Raw genomic sequence first — 18,347 nt, forward strand, 5'->3', positions numbered from 1 at the left:
ATTATTAAAACCCTTGAAAGACAAGCAGGCAGAGTTGATATTTGATAGAGAAGGTAATACAGAGCCTACAGCAGGTATCTGAATAGGGCACAAGATAAAGTCAATCCGCATTCATTATTCATGAATTTTGTACTTACAAATTCCCCTCCTTGCTAAAGTTTCTTTGAAACAGTCATGTGGTTATGTGTGCAATAACCAAACCAAAAATTAAACTAAAACCCAAACAAACTAACAGCACCCAAACTGCAAGAGGTTAACACTAAGGGGAACTGTTCGAAGGGGGTATACCAGAACTCCCAGTACTCTCTCTTCAGTTTTCCTGTAAACCCAAAACTGCCCTTGAAATTTTTCATTAAAAAGCAATTGCAGGGGCACCTGAGTGGCTCCTCTGCCTTTGGCTCAGGTCATGATCCCAGGGTCCTGGGATCAAGCCCCGCACCGGGATCTCTGCTCAGCAGGGAGCCTGCTTCCCTTCCTCTCTCTCTGCCTGCCTCTCTGCCAACTTGTGATCTCTGTCAAATAAATAAATAAAATCTTTAAAACAACAACAACAACAAGCAATTGTAAAAGCTAACAATATACGTATATATATAAAGAGAAAAGAAAAAGGAGCTTACTTTTGGTTCACGATTAGCCATTCCCGAATGTAAGTCTGAACACAGTCCCTGACATGAGGGTCCAGTTCAACCCTAATGAGGTGGAAAATGACATAAAATCATGTTAGTACCTGATAAAGACAACAAAACAATCCCTTATCATAACTAAGGAGAGTAGCATGATTCAATCCCGTATCAACTGAGAATGCCAGGGGCATTCCTACCCATCCATCAAGTGTCTGCAGCATTCCTCGGGCGACAGCATTTCTACTTCGATGAGACAAACATGTTGCCATTTGATGCTCTGTGGGTTTTCTTTATTACAGAGAATCCTGTTAAACTACACCCATCCCTTAAAGGCATTCCAATGCCAGACAGGTAGAACTAGCTGTAATCACATACAGAACCAGAAAAATAAGCATAAATACCCATTTCTCACAGGGGCAATTGAGACTAATTTTTGCTCATGTGTAACCTTGTTAGGACACGCAGGTTTCCCTTTGGGAAAGCCATGAAGAAGGTCTGTCTTGTGCTTTGAGGACTGGATCCTGGCTTCTTTCGTTGGTGATTCTTAATCTGGGCAGTTCTTGTCCTACCTGCAGAAGAGTGCCATGGGAGACCCTCTCCAGGTGCATCAGAGTCTTCGAATAACCAGTTCTACACAGTAGCGAAACTTCTGGCTGTTTTCCCAAGTGTTTCGATATTAGAGATGAATGAGTCGAAATACTACAGGCTAAAGACTGATGCCTCACCCCTTATTAATTACGTGGCCTGGGGCGCTCCTTCTCTGTCTCTGGGTCCTCCTGTTAGAGCACTACATAGAGGAGTGCCTCGTTCAGAGAGCTGGGATGAGGATCAAGTCAGCATGGAAGCTTTTAGAAGCATGTCTGGCCATAGCTCATGCCTCCGACCCATTTCTTATGCACTAGATACTGCGATAACTACTGTATGCATGTTTTCTCTCTTTTTAAAAAAAAAAAAAGTCCAGCTAATTCTCAACCTGCCTCCGAGGGGATGGGCTTGCACTATTATCCGAATTTTGAAGAAGAATGAGATGAGAAGAACCGGGCTGAAAGTCACCCAGCAGGGGAAGAGCAGGGACTTAAACCCAGGCCTTGGACCTGTGCAGTGTAGGCTGCCAGCCACCGCACTGCCAGAGCTCCCCACGAAGTTCTGGGGCCATGGGGGTCAGCGGCTGTTTTCTCTGCTGCTGGTGCTGCTGCCGAGGCCTTCCTGGCTTTTGATTATAATGGCAGACTTCTGGGCAATGATTGAAATAGCAGAGGTTGTTTTAAAGTCATCGGACAAACAGGGTGAGCTAGAAATCCTGATCCCAAGGCAATATTATACTAAATAACGGATGCTAAGGGAAAAACCTGCCTCTTTCATCAAAATTCAAAAGTCCTACCTCTATATATTTTTTAAAGTATCTGAAACAGGATTTTCCAAGACTCTGACCTCATTTGAAAATGATTAAATAAGTAACCATAAATTTCAGACGAAATGATAGGCAATGATTCTTTGTCAACGGTGAAAAAACAGAGCTTGCCTACGGGAAAGTTACACTTGAATAGATGGGCTGACGGTGGGGGAAGTGTTTCCCACTGCTTGTTTTCTGGGAAAGGAGTATTTCTAAAATAGTCTGAGCTGAGCATGTGACAAGCTTCCCTACGTGAATAAGAACTATCAAAACAGGAGAGCAAAGACTCACGATAATACTGTACCTCTGTCACCCCACATCCTTAAACTATGATGGAAGAAAATCCAAAACAGAACTAGAATGTATTGCACAGCAGTTGGGCAGGGGCCGTGTTTCATGATCTCCTTCCGGGGACTATTTTTGGGGAAGGTGACTAAGTAGAAAGTGTCCAAGAGAGACGCGAATCTTGATTTTGTTTTGAAAATTAATGTACATTAAAGTTCACCCTACACTTTTAAAGAGGCACTGTTTTTTTCCACCATGGAAGTCACAAGAGTTTCACCAGCACACAATTCCATTGTTCACTACCTAGAGCTAATGCCCGCGCCTAGAAACACACTGACTGACTCACCGCGGAAACTCAAATTCGACCCAGATCTCCACATATTTCCTCCACAGAGCTTTCCCCACTGTCTCCCCACTTGGCAAAACTTTCTTCCAAGGAAGGAATGCTGCCTTACTCATCTACTATGTGCCCGGCACATAGTAGATGCTCAAAAAATGTGGGTTGAACTTGTCTGTGACTTGATCCAGGGTCTTTGGTGGAAACCATTCAAATGCTTCTGAATCATTTCACTGATTATTATTGAAACACTGGACATTTTTATGGATGGAGACACGGAGGTTCTTGGGAGCTCAGATGAGTCACCCAAGGTCGCTGAGCGGACACCCAGGCTTTCGCGCTCCCAGGCCTCCACCTGCCCCCTCCTCCTGTCCTTGAGTATCCCCTTAAGTGGTTTAGCCCCCACATGCCTTTTTAAAGCCTCTGGTTGAAACGATTTAAAAAGCACCACAGGCGACAGTAATGAGTTGGCATCCTGTCCATCTTAATGGATCGGGGTACCGTGAGTTCCAACAGAAGTCCAGAATTAAGGCGTCTCCCCTCCACACCAGTAACAGTCACGACTTCACACTGACAGCTACGGTTTAGGAAAACGATTTACCCTTCCTCCGGCAAAGAGGGCTGCAGAGTGCGACATTCCTTTGGCGTGAACGCCACATCCAAGTCGTCCTCCGTGAAGTCCCCCAGCTCCTGGGCGAGCTCTGCATCCAGGCTGTTGAGCTGTGTCATCAGAAGTCCCTCGAAGTCCACTGGCTCCACCGGGTCATAAAACTGAGGCTGCAGAGATAAGGGGAAGGAGAAGGAGGTTCCCACGGGGTTTCCAGGGAAAGCACCAAGGCCACAGCCGGCGCGCCCTGGGCCTGCCCCTTCCACTCGGCAAAGCACTTGGCTCTTAGCGCACAACTCAGTGGCGCCGTCCTCAGAGGGGCTGTCAGAGCCAGAGGCAGTGATATGGAAAGAGACACAGCACGGCAAGTCAAGTCAGAACACGGTGAGGCACCCAAATCACACCCCAAGGCAGAATTTTTCTCTGCTTAATTGCGTCTTGATGAGGAATCCTGAGGAGATCCAAAATGAGATCACGAGGCTTTGCTGAATTTTATAATTTCCCCTGCAAAAGCTCTCTGAGGCCACGTCTACCCAAATACAGTGAAGTCGCACGTGGAGGCAATTTTCCCTAAATCCTGGCAAATGCAACACTCCTGCTGTGGGACTACTCAGGCCCCATGTTTCCGCCGGCCTCACTTATCCTATACGTTGCTTCTTAAAAACACTTCATACATAATCACAGCCCACCGTGGGCCAGACTTGGTGGCAGTGATTTCCAGATGTTTCTGGACCGACTGGTGCTGGGCACCGGGACTGCAGTTAAATGAGTAAACTCGGGGCAACTGGCCTCAATGTACTCCCTTTTACAGGACTGTCCTGTTTTGCTCTGACTACATCCACGCGCAGTGGGGGGGCAGGGAGAGGACAAAAGAAGTGACAGAAGAACATGGTGATTCAAAATAGACAATTCTCTAGTTGATAAAATAGTTGGCGATGAAGCAACTTACTTTTTTTTTTTTTTTTGTCTGTGAAGTCCCAAAACGGGAACCACTGCCTTAAGGAAGTGAAAGAACCGGAGCGAGGGGTGTCGTGGGATGACGGGACCAGCAGCTCCGTGGGGGTGACTTACGAAGGTCTATTTGGAATCACCGGCCCAGGGAGGCAACTGCTCTCTAGCCCCGCCAACCACGGACCCCTGAAACAAACACTCCAGACTCTGATTCGAACTGGCGCGAGGGGAAACACGGCCAGATCCAAAGGAAATACTAACAAAACCGGTTTTTCATCACCCTGAAACCACACACCAGACTCGATGCGAGGGCGCCACGTTAGAGAGGAGAAGCAATGCGCAGCTCGCTGGAGAGGCAAAAGGACCTAAAATCAGAGAGGATGCGGCTCGCCCTCCCTCCTCCCACCTCCTCGTGGTGGAGACCTGAGTGATGTTCTGGGGACGGAGGACAAAGCAAAGAACTGGGGGAACACGGTCCCTCCTCCTTCTCTGAGATTCTGGAAGGTGGCTGACGTACGTCACGTCCTGGGCTGCAAGGACAAAGGGAGCGGAAGAGAAGCAACAGGATATACTTTGGTGGAGGAGAGCAGAGACATCCCTAGCTCAGCCTGGCTCCCGTGTACTGTGACAGGGGACAGGGAAGTTTCTTGGGGGACCTGCAGGCCAGCTAAGGAAAAGACCATGAAAGTACAGGGACCAGCAGAGGAGCAGAGGGAGTCGGGGATCAGCCTCTGCGGAAGACAGGTGGGGACAGAGTTGGTCAAGGCCGCTACTGACCTCTGCCAGAGGAAATGACAGGCATTCTCTCTGCAGACCTGCCTAAGACCAACCAACCCCAAAGGAGAAAGTGGATTTTCCCACCCCTTACCACAACCCAGTACACAGCACTCAGAATCAGGAACGGAAATAGGAAACAGCATTTTTTGCAAACCCCATCTCCTTATTGCCAAGTTGATCCCCATGAAGCCAGTAACTATCGAGCACTTACTCTGTGCCAAGAAATCGGCTCACTAAAGCTTCTAAGTTCCACACCCTTCTTACCCCATTTTACAGATGAGGACGCTGAAGGCTAGAGATTTAATCATCTGTCCATGGCTCCACAGCTGGGAAGTCGGTAGACCTCCTGGAATTCAAACCTAGGTGGGCTCATGTTCTTAACCACGATAGTTGTGTTTTCTCTTGCAGGCATTTTGGGGAATTTGTACTTCCAGAAATACTTAAAACAAAGGGCAATAGTAAGTGTGTTTGCAAGAGGGTGATCACTACATTTACCACACTGACCAAAAGTTCCACTCTGTGTTTCTCACGAGCCCAGCTGCTCAAAGTAATGACATAATTAATTACTTAAAGTAATGACAAATGTAAATTTATGCTGAGACATATCGATCCCTCAAGCTGAGGCCCTTTAAATATATACTTTAAAATCGTATTGGAAGCACACTCAGAAGCACTGTGACGCTAGCATTCATCACTGGTGAGTAGAAGCTTCCACGGAGAAATGGCATTTGTGCGAAATCATCGGAGGGAAGCTAATTCCGGTGCAGCCAATGTAGTCTGCTTGTCACAAGCCTAAAATCCAAAGCTATGAATGGTGACACAAATGTGGCTGAGAGCAGCCTTTGTTGCCTACAGGACAGGGTGTCCAGGAACCTGGGTGACAAGGACAGATAACTCCCTCCTTCAGCTACGATTTGCTGAGTATCTGCTGCACGCCAGTCCCTGAGCAGGGGTCGGGGGTGGAGAGTGGGGCAGGGGATACAGAAGAATCAGGTAGCGTCTCTCCAGCATCTTTGCACAGATCTCCGGTCAGCCAAGAGAAGGCGAAGTCAGCTACATTCTCACAGATAAAGCTCTCTTTGAAGAGGGCAGCCATCATAAGGACACGGTAACCTCACCAAGCACGAATTGCGGGGCCATGCGCCAAGTGTAATCAATAGGCGGGACTGATCATAGAGTGAAACTCTGGAGGTCAGCACAGATTTCAGGGCAGAGCACACTGTAAACATCAACCGTGTTAGAGACCACTGAGGATGGTTCCAGCACAACAGACAAGCTGGCATTTGACTAGTTCCCCTCTCTTTCTACACCGAAATGGACAAGGGAGGAAGCTGTCTATTCCTAAGGCGATGCAAACTCCTCTCGCCCTTGGCAAGTACGTGGAGACCCCAAGTACTTTCCCTTGCCCCCTAATGCACATCAAAGCCTAGTTCTCCTGACATGACTGGGATTCCATTTGTTCTGAAACTGACAATTCCTACAGCACCAGAACGGTATCTGTTTAAAATGAATCCGTGTAGCTCCTAGCACAGTGTATATGCAGAGAGCACATGGATACCAGATTAAAATAACAAATCTGTGGACGCCTGGGTCTGGCTCTGTCAGTTAAGTGTTTGCCTTCAGGTCAGATCATATCCCCAGGGTCCTGGGATCCAGTCCTGCCTCGGGTTCCTTGCTCAGTGCAGAGCCTGCTTCTCCTTCTGTCTGTTGTTCCCCCTGCTTGTGCTCTCTTGCTCTCTGACAAATAAATAATAAAATCTTTAAAAATAAAATAACAAATCTGGCAAATACTTCAGAAAGAAGGATGCTGAAAAACAGAGAGGTTAAATGACTTGACCCAAATCACACAGGTAATCACAAGGGTCCTTTGTTACAGCACTGGCGGCGGGGGCGGGGGGGAGCGGTGAGGGAGGGGGCAGGGGTTGCTTCATGCTGCTCTGTGTGGGGCTTGGGGGAGAGGCGTGATGTCTCCAGGGGTACTGGCCTGGTGCCCTCATGTGTGTGCACCCCTATGGGATGGTCCTCAAATCTCCTGGGCTGTTCATGAGAGATCTCTCGTCAAAGTCATCCAAGACTCCCCTGCTGCCAAATTCAATGGTCATTGCTCAGCCCTGGTTCATCTACAGTACAGGACACAGCTAATCACCCCCTCTTTCTTGCAATACTTTATTCAGATGGAAGGTGATGCAGTCTCTGAAAGTCCGTGTACCACGAAACCCCTCAGTCCTGAACATGTTGAAATAGTCGGTCACTCTCCCTTTGGGATATCGCTGTTTCCAGGTTCTCCTCCTACAATGCAGTGCTCCAGGATTCAGTCCTAAATGTCTCTGCTTCTCAATCTCCATTCACTCCCCGAGGAGCTCATCCATCCCATGGCTTTAAATATCACTTTTCAATGTGACAAATTTATATGTTTGCCCTGAAATCCAGGTTGACTTTTCCAGCTACACCACCATCTGGTCCAGACATCACCATCTGGTGGCCTAACAGGACTGCCAAACACAACAAACTCAAAACTAACTCTTAATTTTCCTGCCTCCTGCCCATCTTTTCTTCCCTTATCTCCTAGGTCTTGGCATCTCAGGGATTGGTGATTCCATTCTGCCGGCTGCCTGGGGCAAAAACTTCAGAGTCTATGTTGGTTTCTCTCTTTCTCTTATGCCTTACACGTTGTCCATGAGAAAATCCCATCCACTTTACTTCTGGAAGTATATTCAGCATCCAACCTTCTCTCCTTCTCTACTGGAATCACTCTCTACAGCCCTACTCCAGGGTTACTGGGACAACTTCCTAATACCCTCCCTACCCCCCATCTACTCTCCACGTAGCAACCACAGTACAGTGATCCTTATAAAAGGAACTCTGTAAGTCATCTTTATAAAAAGTCAGATCATGCCTGGCCTCTGGCTCAATGTTTCCAGAGACTTCCCTTCTTAATCAGAGTAAGAGCTGAAGTTCTTCTGTGGTCTCTGAGGCCTAGGACCCAGCCCTGCTTTCCCTTTGATCTCATGTCTCCTGTCTGCTCTGCTCAGCTCATACTCCACTTCCTTGCTGTCGCTGGAAGAGAAGACATACTCTTGTCTTGGGGACTTTGCCCTTGCTGTTCCTTCTGACTAGAAAACTTTTCCTTCAGACGCTTCTCAAGTTCATGCAGAATTCTTCCCAAGTGTCTCCTTTCCAACAGACACCCAAATAACTCCTCTTCGGTATCACTCTCTATCCTCTTTCCCTCTTTCATTCTTCCAACACTTAATACCCCTTGACAGAGTCCGCATTCATCCGTTTGTCCATGTCACCCATTCTAGAACATAGGTTCCATGACGCTAGACTCTCTGTTGTATCCACTAGCACATCCCCAGCTCCTAGACCAGTGCCTGGCACAGAGCGAGACCCAAAACATATTTCTGGAAGGGAGGAGGGGTGGGGAGGAAGGAAGGAAGGAAGGAAGCCAGGCTTAAGACAATCCTCTCAGTTTTCTACTATATGTAGGTAAACAGAGCCGAAGACAGTCAAGTTCTTCTCCATTATTTCAAAGAACTTCACGACTTAGCTCCAACAATGATTCCCTACTTCTACCAATGGCCATCTGCCACCGAGGGGAAGATGGCTGATAGGCCATCATGGGCATCAATCTATTTCTACCAAGATACTTTGATGTCCCTGCTTTTCAAAGACGGTAATGAAATTCCCGCTCTGCACGCAGGCTGTCACTCTGTCATTTTATGTTCCATTGTGAATCTGCGTGAAAACTGTATTGAAATCTTCATTTCCATCACGCCCCTCAAGGGAAATCAATGAAACCTGAGGACAGCCCGACTCCTTGACAGATGATCCACAAAAAGACAACAGCATCAGAAAAATTTAAAAGAACCGTATTTATCAAGTGATCTAACATTTAGGTCATCCTTGCCAGTAAAAGCAAAAGGTTGCTTTATTGCACAGAAGCTTAAACACACTAGAGAAATGAACGCCTTCAAAGGTATGAGACTTTTTTTTTTTTAATATAAATGTTATACACAAACAAGTCATGTAACCATAGTGTTTAGGATGTGGCTTTTTATATCCTTTTCTTCAGCAGAACCATTACATTCCAATCTTTTCTAGTCTCATTTCTAAAAATAGAATTTTTCCCTCTATGAAAATGTAGGTTAAGATTACTAACCATGTGCGGCACCTCAAATCCTCCTTTCTACCTTCAGACAGAGGTCCCAACCTTTTCGTGTAGTTCACTCTCCTTTTGACTTTGAATGACCAGAATATGGCTTTCGTCCTTTACTATTTCATTTTAAAGAAGACGTCAACTATAGAGTCATTTGCTGGTGTGGATGGTTAGCATGAGAGGGGGTCTGGCCAACCTGTCCAAATAGCTGTGGCAATGGAAGATTCCAAAGCCAGAGGGCAATGCTACACACAGATGAGTCTGTGCACAAGGCCATGTTCCCCAGCACTGGTCACAAATGACTCAGACAGGGGTGTCAAAGACACCCAAGGCAGGTCTATAACCATATCATGAGGCCTAAAAAGCCAGCTTGAAATGGTCAATCCTCCTCATATTCCAGAATGCAAGACTCAAAAATATTTTATCTACTTTGAAAACACCCCATACATCACAGCTGACATTTATAATTAGAGCTGACATTTATAATTTATATAATTTATAAAAAAAATCTAACAAAATCACACACACACACACACACACACACACACACACACCCTTTCTCTCATGGGATTGATCCATTTACAACAGAAGCCTCTCTATTTATATAAGGATATATCCACAGGGCTAGCAAGTGGTCCTTACCTACCACATTTTCTGAAATCCAGAGTAACCAGGACCACAAAAGAAACGAACTTTATGTTTTCTCCTATTTGGAACACTTCCACCAATGTCGGTTCTTTAAAGAATCCTACGTCCAGATCACATGCCAAAATCCCAGCGAACTTTACCGTTTCCATATGTTCTCTGGTGGGCCTGGCCGCAGGTGTTTTGAAAGGTCCCAGATGATTCTAAGGGGCAGCCCAGGCTGAGAACCTTCCTTTAAGTCTTCCCGCCTCGGCCAGCAAGCTTTTACCTCCTTTGGGACACCTAGCACGCTAAAGACAGTATAGGTCCTCGGGATCATCTTTCCTCCCAAGTAGACCACAAGGCTTTTCAGAGCTGAAACCACCTCTGGCCACCAGTTTTCTCACTGCTGTCTTCAATACACTATTTACACAACGTCTGTCACCATTCTATCAGCCCTAAGGGAGCAGGACGGGGTTGGGAGGAGCACTCATCCAACATCGCAAATGAAAAAAGCTGAAGCCTTCACAGAGGTTAACTTGTTCCCGGTTAGATACCTAATCAGTGGCAGTAATGCTTCTCACCCAGATCCATCTCATGAGTTTTTGTAGAAAAAAACCTCATGGTTATTTTTAATGATTTATGTCTAAAAGAAAAGTAAATTTTATGATACAACTTTATAATGCAATGCAACTTTTTGCAACACAAAAATTCTATTCACATACACAAATTCACAGAAGGCAGAAATACTCATGCAAAATGGGGTCCACCTGGGCTTGTGGCCAACTTTGGACTGCTTGCAAAACAACAAACTAATCACTGATTTTTTTTTTTTTTTTAAAGATCTTATTTGTTTGAGAAAGAGAGAGAGTGCCTATGGGTGAGTCCAGGGAGGGGCAGAGGCAGGGAATCTTTAAGCAGACTCTCCACTGAGCTCAGAGTCCAAGTGGGGCTCAATCTCACGACCCTGAGACCATGACCTGAGTCGAAACCAAGAGTCAGATGCTTAAGTGACTGAGCCACCCACTGACCCCTGGTCCAGTTTTAAATAACTTGGCACCATTAAATACTTCTAAAAATTAAACAGCCATTGGTTGTTGAAATGGATAGTTATATAAATAAAGGTGAGTGGGTCGCCTGGGTGGCTCAGTGGTTCAAGCCTCTGCCTTCGGCTTGGGTCATGGTCTCAGGGTCCTGGGATCGAAGCCTGCATCGGGCTCTCTGCTCAGTGGGGAGCTACTTCCCCCTCTCTCTCTGCCTGCCTCTCAGCCTACTTGTGATCTCTCTCCGTCAAACAGATAAATAAAATCTTTAAAAATAAATAAATAAATAAAGGTAAGGGAAACAAAGGTCTTGTTTCCCTTTGTTGAGAAACAACAAAGTTGTTTGGTCTTATTTTCCAATTGTCTAAAGTCATATAATGAGCAGCCTATATAGCTTTGCATTTAAGAAAAGTGTTTTTTTTTTTTTAAGATTTTATTTATTTATTTGACAGACAGAGATCATAAGTAGGCAGAGAGGCAGAGAGAGAGGGAGAAGCAGGCTCCCTGCTGAGCAGAGAGCCTGATGCGGGGCTGGATCCCAGGACCCTGGGAAGGAAAAGTGTTTTTAAAAGCTAGTTCAGCCTCAGAGTCTTTAGAGGATAAGCTCCTTCTCTACCTTGCCAGGAATGAAGCTTGCTGAAATGTCCCATTAGCTTTCTACGAAATTGATTTTTTTTTTTTTTTTTTTAAAGGTAAAGGGAAATCACCATTAGGTTGATGATTTCTGGTGGAGGAGCCTTCATTCGGGAAGATGACTCAGGGAGAAGAAAGGCCACTTCATGGAGATACAACAGTGTGACAGCAGATAAATGTTAAGGTGATTTCCTCTACAAGTTGTGCTTTTATTTTAAAGGGGGAATTAAAATAAGGCCCCTTAGCTCCCTCCTGACTCCTCTTCCCCGTGCAATTAACAAGAAGGGTCCAGGGCAGCACCCAGTGTTGAAATTGGAGTTGTGATCTGGGCAGAGATATCCAGGAGCTAACCTGGAATGCTAAGATATATTTTAAATATATGGCTATTTTAAAGGCTATTTATTTGCAAATAGAACCAGGAATAAATTAGGACAGGCAGGAACAGCATGAGTCTTGTGTAGTTAAACGTTGCTGCTTCTTTTTGCAACTTCTTTGATAGCCTCTGTTAGAAAATGGGTAGTTAAGCCACATGGTAATTGACTACCTAGCTAACAAAGAAATTCACCAAAACTCACTTTTGTCAAAACCTATGGGTAAAGAGGCAAAACTACCAAAAGAACACCCGTAGACATTCAGCAAGGTTTTTTTTCTTTGTGTCTTTAAATGAAAAACTTAAGACAGCAGCATTAATGTCAAAGCTGGTGTGTAGAGAAAGGGTTAACGCTTGTGAGCTCAACTTCCTTAAAGCCTCTTCATGATGATGTCCGACTGTTTCTCAAGACAGCCACTGCAGAGAGCCGCAGTCTTAATTAACCAACAAGCAAGGCACCAAACCCTCCTCCCTCCTTACCTTGTTTGAACTATAAACATGTATCTGGTCACTTTTTAACTGAATTCTGCACAGTTTGGAATACAACGTGAGGCAGAAATTTTTTAAAAAATTTAGGAGGGTTTTTAATGAAATATAGATTAGCATTAAATTAAACCAAAAAAAACCCATAGCTAATATTTTAGTCTAAAGGTTATCTAATCCATCTGAAAGCACGGACATCATGCCTTTAATGTGCTTTTATTATAATCTGCAATTTTGAAGCAGGATAAGTACAAACAAAAAGGACAGTTAGCAAGCCACCGAACACCGAAGTCAGCATTTCTTAAAAAAAAAAAAAATAGATTTTTTTTTTGAAGAAATGTCATTACCTCTTGCAGTAAAAGGTGCTATCCACTTTTTGCTACTCTCATTTCGTCCATGAAACAACACACAAATTATCCTACTGAAATCACCACACATCACTGCCGCAAACATACCTTTGAAAGACACAGAGTTACACGCCGTGTCTTGTAATTGTTACAGGAGCAAGATGGCAGCTACCGGAAACAAGTGGAAGGTTACAAAACTTCGAAGAGCAGAAGTGGTTTTGAAGTAGTAAGTGAGAAATGAAAAAAAAAAAAAAAAAAAAAAAAAACCTAACCTCCTCAAGATAACCACTAGAAGAAGCAATAAGGTGCCGCCGTGCTGCGTGTGAGGAAGTGAGCACAGCGAGGGCTGTAGCCTCACACAAAGGAAGTGAATACTCAACTTCTGGTTTTACAAATCATCTCATTTAAGTGAGGTGTAGCCCACCTGACATATGTCTGGCATTTAGCCCTCAAATAATGTAACACATAATACACACTCGACAGTAGGTGTTAATGTAAAAATGTAAGCAACCTTCAAATTAAAAGGGGGAGTGTGTTTCAAAAATGAAAGTCTGGACATGCCCAGGTGGCTCAGTGGGTTAAGCATCTGCCTGCAGCTCAGGTCATGATCCCAGTCCTGGGATCGAGTCCCATATCCGGTTCCTTGCTCAGCAGGGAGTCTGCTTCTCCCTCTGCCTGCTGCTCCTCATGCTGCTTCTTCTCTCTCTCTCTGACAAATAAATAAATATCTTAAAAAAAATTAAGGTCTGTTTTGTGATTCCAATTATATGAAGTTCCAGATAAGGCAAAATCGTGACAGGAGTGGATCAGTGATTGCCTTGGGTTGGAGGTTTGAAGAAGAGACCCACTGGAAAGGGGCATGAGGGGCATCTAGGGGGTAAAGAGACTGTTCTGTATCTTGATTAATTAAAGATTAAATGACTAGAAACTGGCCCAATTCATCAAACCATACACCTAAAATGAGTGAATTTATTGTTGTGTAAATTATACGTCCAAGAAAACCATTTTTAAAAATTAAGGTTCCTAACTTGGCTTTCCGGATTTCAGGATTTATTTTCCTAATAAAAGCCTGTGTACAAATGGTAGTCAGGTTCCAGGCCACTCCACCCTTCCCCAAAATATGAATCATAATTTGGGGGAAATCAAGCAGCCTGTTTGCCCACTGAAGCCGGAGACTTCAGAAGCATGGTCCCTGGAGGTCCGCAGGGCAGATGGAAGGTGAGAGGGAAACCGTGTGATGTCAAGAAGCAGGTATGGAGGTAGGAACTCGTAACTGGAAGTGTAAGGCGGCAGCAGAGAGCTAAGGAAAAGCAGGAAGCAAAAGACGCACTGCGCCTTTCTGCACATGACCATTCTCTAAGCAAACCCATACTCATACTTACTAGTTGAAGAGAGGGGAAACCAGAGGTACTGATGCTCTGTCGATGGTACTGGCCAAGGTTCGGAGGGAGAGTGAACTGCTTCCTTATTTCCGCAGAAGAATACCTTGGGTAAGATACAAATATCCAAATGAAGAGGCTATTTTCACAGATTATCACAATTACAGATACGATCTTCGGTATCGTGTTATAAAACCCAGGCGTTGGCTGGGCAATTGGCGGAACTAACATGTCCTCGGCGGCCTATGAGTGGACAGCGTAGCTCTTGTCTGACCATATACAGCCCTGAAAAGTTCACCAAGGCCAGGACACCCACAGCCGACCATGGCTGCTGCCCAGTACTGAAAGGATGGGAGCATGAAGGAGGGAAGAGTTTGAGGCCAGAGGAAAGATCCAGAGTGCTTGGGTCCTTCTTCCTGAGCCATTCAGGACATGAGGACATGCATTGAGAACATCTGGTCTCAGACTAGAGTCCTTTGAACCCCATGCTGCCATTCTGATCCCGCCATTCTCATTTTAAGCAGCTGAACCCTTCTGGTCGGCTGCCTGCTATGAAAGAACATTCTAGAGATCTATGATATGAACAATCCCTCCTTCCTCCAGGTACCCTGAGTGCTATGTAGGATTCCAAGGACGGCACTCCTTCCAAACTGCTCCTAGCAGAGCGATCCTTTGAGTCATTCATAGCCCAACACTGTTGTCCCCAGCCAACACCCTCGGTAGCTGGAAACCAGGTACAGGAAAGTTGTTCCCCATTGTCTGCTCACACCTACTGGCCCGAGCTGTGGACCAGGGAAACCCCAGCTTGCAAAGAGATTGTCTTTGAGGCACTCATGTGTTAGTCGTTAGTTCGGAGCTCAGAATACATTTTCTCACGTCACCTTTCTCATCCGATCTCATTTGTTGGTGGGTGGATTCCCGGACTAGTTCTCTGAAGTGTATTTAAACCCCAGTGAGACCACGACATAACAGAAGGAGACATGAACAGACGTTTCCTGAGGATCGGGTGAGATCGTGTGTTTGAAATATGCTGTTTGTCAAGCCAAGGGCTATCTAAATTTTTTAAATGATGACTTTAAAAAATAATATTTGAATATTATAAAGCTTATTATGTTTTCTCCATTACACTGTGTGCTAAGCATAATTGGTAATTACTCTGCATGATAAGGTTTCTGACATTGTCTGCTTGACCCTCCGACGTGGCAACGTGGTACTTCAGAAACCCTGTTCTGGTCCCACGTGGAGCATTCATTCCCCCAATCCGAGAGCACCTCAAAGTCCTTTCAGGATCCACACTCTCATCTTGTACTTAATAACTACAAAACAGAGGGGTGGGCACATAACCCAACACAGGACAATGATCTCTCCTTCCCAGGATTCCGGATGATGAGTGGGGACGAGGATAGAAGAATATGGCCGGAGCAGCTTCATGGCCAGGGGGGGACTCCCTACAGAAGAAAGCAGTGAAGTGATATCCCCTCCCCCAGGAAGTGAAAGCAGTTCGTTCTCACTGTATTCCTGAATTATCTGAGATCTTGTCCTTATTTAATTTTTTTAAGTGTAAGAACACATGAGGATAAGAAGTATTCTATGATCTGCTGGGGAAACGCAAACCAAAACCATAGGGGCTGCCACTTCACAATCACTAGGATGGCTATTTCAGAAAAAAACACGGGCGATGGCAGGTGTTGGTGAGAGTAGAGAGAAATCAGAGCATTGCGCGTTATTGGTGGGAATATAAAATCATGCAGGTGCTTTGGAAAGTCATCTGGTTGGTCCTCAAAAAGTTAAACATAGTGTTCCCGTATAGATCCCAGCAACTGCACTCCTAGGAGTACACCCAGGAGAAATGAGAGCAGAATTTCCTACAAAAGTTTAGCCAGGAATGCTCACAGCATTATTCATAATAGAAAAGTGGAAACAACCCAAATGTCTATTACCTGTTGCTTGGATAAACAACATGCCGTCTATCATGCAAAGGAATATTATTCAGCAACAAAAAAGGAAAGAAGTATTACCATATAGGACAACATGGATGTACCTTGAAAACATCACGTCAAGAGAAAGAAGCTAAAGCCAAAGACCACGTATTTTATTATTCCTTAATATGAAATTTCCAGAACAAGAAAGTCTACAGAGACAGAAATCAGGTCTGGGGCTAGGGCTTTGGAGACAAATGGGGAGTGACTGCTAATGGGAACGAGGTTTCATTTTGGGGTGATGAAAATATTTTAAAATTGACTGTGGTGTGCTACCTGGGTAGCTCAGTCGGTTAAGGGTCTGCCTTCAGCTCGGGTCATGATCTCGGGGTCCTTAGATGGAGCCCTGCACCGGGCTCCCTGCTCAGCAGGGAGTCTGCTTGCCCCTCTCCTCCTTCCCTGCACCAACTTTGTTGGTGCTCTCTCTCACTCATTCTCAAATAAATTAACAGACTTAAACAATTTTTTAAAAATAAATAAATGAAATAGATTGTGGTGACAGAAACCCAATTCCCAATTTTGTGAATATGTTAAGAATTAGCAAATTGTGCATGAAAAATGGGTAAACTAAGTGGTGTGTGGATTATTTCTCAATAAAGCTGATAAAAACACAGATACAGATATGGATGTGTGTTAAGTGTCCTAAAGACACAAGAGGGAAGGCAAAAATTACTAAATTGAATGAAACAGCCAAGAATGGAGGAAAACCTTCAGAATTTGATTCCAAGTACTCAATATGCTGATTTTCATGACAAGCTGAACCATCACCAATTTTTAAAAAACCAGCAGATTAGACTCCTGGCCATATCCAAAGGCCCATCTTGCATGAACAACCCTGTATCTTGCATTTGGCACTACAAAGGAACCCAAACCACCATGGCGTTCAGTTATATGCTTACTTGGGGAGATGGCCGTACACACAGAGGGACAAGACAACCAAGCAAAGGCCCTTTGCTGTGACCTGGGGGCCTTCGACAGACAGGACTTACTGCTCCTGCGACTTCTGCCCCCAGGGCCTCCCCATAGGACCTCTCAAATAACATGATCTCCTGGTCCTACGGAAGCTCTTCCCGCCATAGACCAGACGGGTCTACCTGAAATGGGAATTTCTTTTTTTTTTTTTTTTAAGATCTTTAAATTTATTTGACAGAGAGCATGAGTAGGCAGAGAGGCAGGCAGAGAGAAAGAGGGGGAAGCAGGCTCCCCACCGAAGCAGAGAGCCCGATGCGGGACTCCATCCCAGGACCCCAGGATCACGACCTGAGCTGAAGGCAGCGGCCCCACTGAGCCACCCAGGCACCCCTGAAATGGGAACTTCTAAAAAGGTGTGGTGTTACAGAGAGTCAAAGAAAGGAAGCAGGGACACATTCTTGCTTCCATCTTGAAGCAAGATCTATCACCCTATGCCAAAACCCCAGGATTTAATTCAGCACGAAATCAGAATGTTCCCACTCTTCAATCCTCCTTAAAGAGGGTCCGCGGGCGTTCCCATTGCGATTCTCCACATCGGGTTCCCAACTCGGAGCCGAACAACCGATCCTCTTCCCTGACCCTCGAGCCTGACCCCATTTCCCATCCCTACAGGATCAATTCTACAGAAGGCAATTAAGCCCGTCCCTTCAAAACTGTCAAACACGGAGAGGAATTGTTGGTCCTTAAAATGAAAATAGTGAATTGTCCCACACAGAAAAGAACGTCCATCGTTTAAAGAACGTCAAAATTAAATCTCTCTGGAGAGGCCCTGAGCACATACTAAAGCAACAAAAATAAGCTAGAATGACAAAATCACGTGCTGGTCAAACCGTGGGAAAATCGGCGTGCCCCACACCTCGCTGGAACCCCCCAGGGTTGTATATAGGTTCGGTGCCTCTGGAAAGCAACACTGTGATACACAACAAGAACCTTAAAACTGTCGTTACCTTTCAATGTAATCATTTCACTTTGGAGAGTATACACCGGGGGACTCAAACAAACATATAATTTGAGCAGAAATGAATATCAGAATTCCAGATGGCGGCAAATAACTGAAAATAACCGAAACACCTAACACAAGGGAGAGCACGAAGTCAACAACAGCAAATAGGTGAAATGTGATTTTAACCACCTCAAATAAAAATGCAAATTAGGCTCACCCACGGAAAGGTGCATACCAAGTTACAAGTGAAAGGTAGAATGAGGAATTGAATAGAAATGACTAACGGTATATGTGTAAATACAACAAAAGGATTAAAAATCCATTCAGGGGGCACCTGGGTGGCTCAGTGGGTTAAAGCCTCTGCTTTCGGCTCAGATCATGATCCCAGGGTCTTGGGATCAAGCCCCACATCGGGCTCTCTGCTCAGTGGGGAGCCTGCTTC

The 18,347-nt window shown here is 45.1% G+C and overlaps 1 protein-coding gene across 4 annotated transcripts in view; it reads right to left on the reverse strand.

Annotated features, from left to right (window-relative positions):
• Positions 1 to 18,347, reverse strand: part of DOCK8 (dedicator of cytokinesis 8) — a 202,456-nt gene that overhangs the window by 142,356 nt on the left and 41,753 nt on the right. For 2 of the 4 annotated variants that reach the window (XM_082696632.1, XM_082696631.1), the window contains exons 2-4: positions 14,015 to 14,117; positions 3,240 to 3,415; positions 618 to 689 (exon numbers count right to left, since the gene is read on the reverse strand). In XM_082696632.1, the coding sequence (XP_082552758.1) occupies positions 618 to 689; positions 3,240 to 3,415; positions 14,015 to 14,117 (351 nt within the window). Of the gene's footprint in view, positions 1 to 617; positions 690 to 3,239; positions 3,416 to 12,740; positions 13,140 to 14,014; positions 14,118 to 18,347 lie in introns of those variants that run through there. The other 2 variants (XM_082696634.1, XM_082696633.1) reach the window with 2 other exon arrangements.

This window comes from Mustela nivalis, assembly GCF_964662115.1.
Source record: "Mustela nivalis genome assembly, chromosome: 13".
NCBI classification, from domain to species: domain Eukaryota; kingdom Metazoa; phylum Chordata; class Mammalia; order Carnivora; family Mustelidae; genus Mustela; species Mustela nivalis.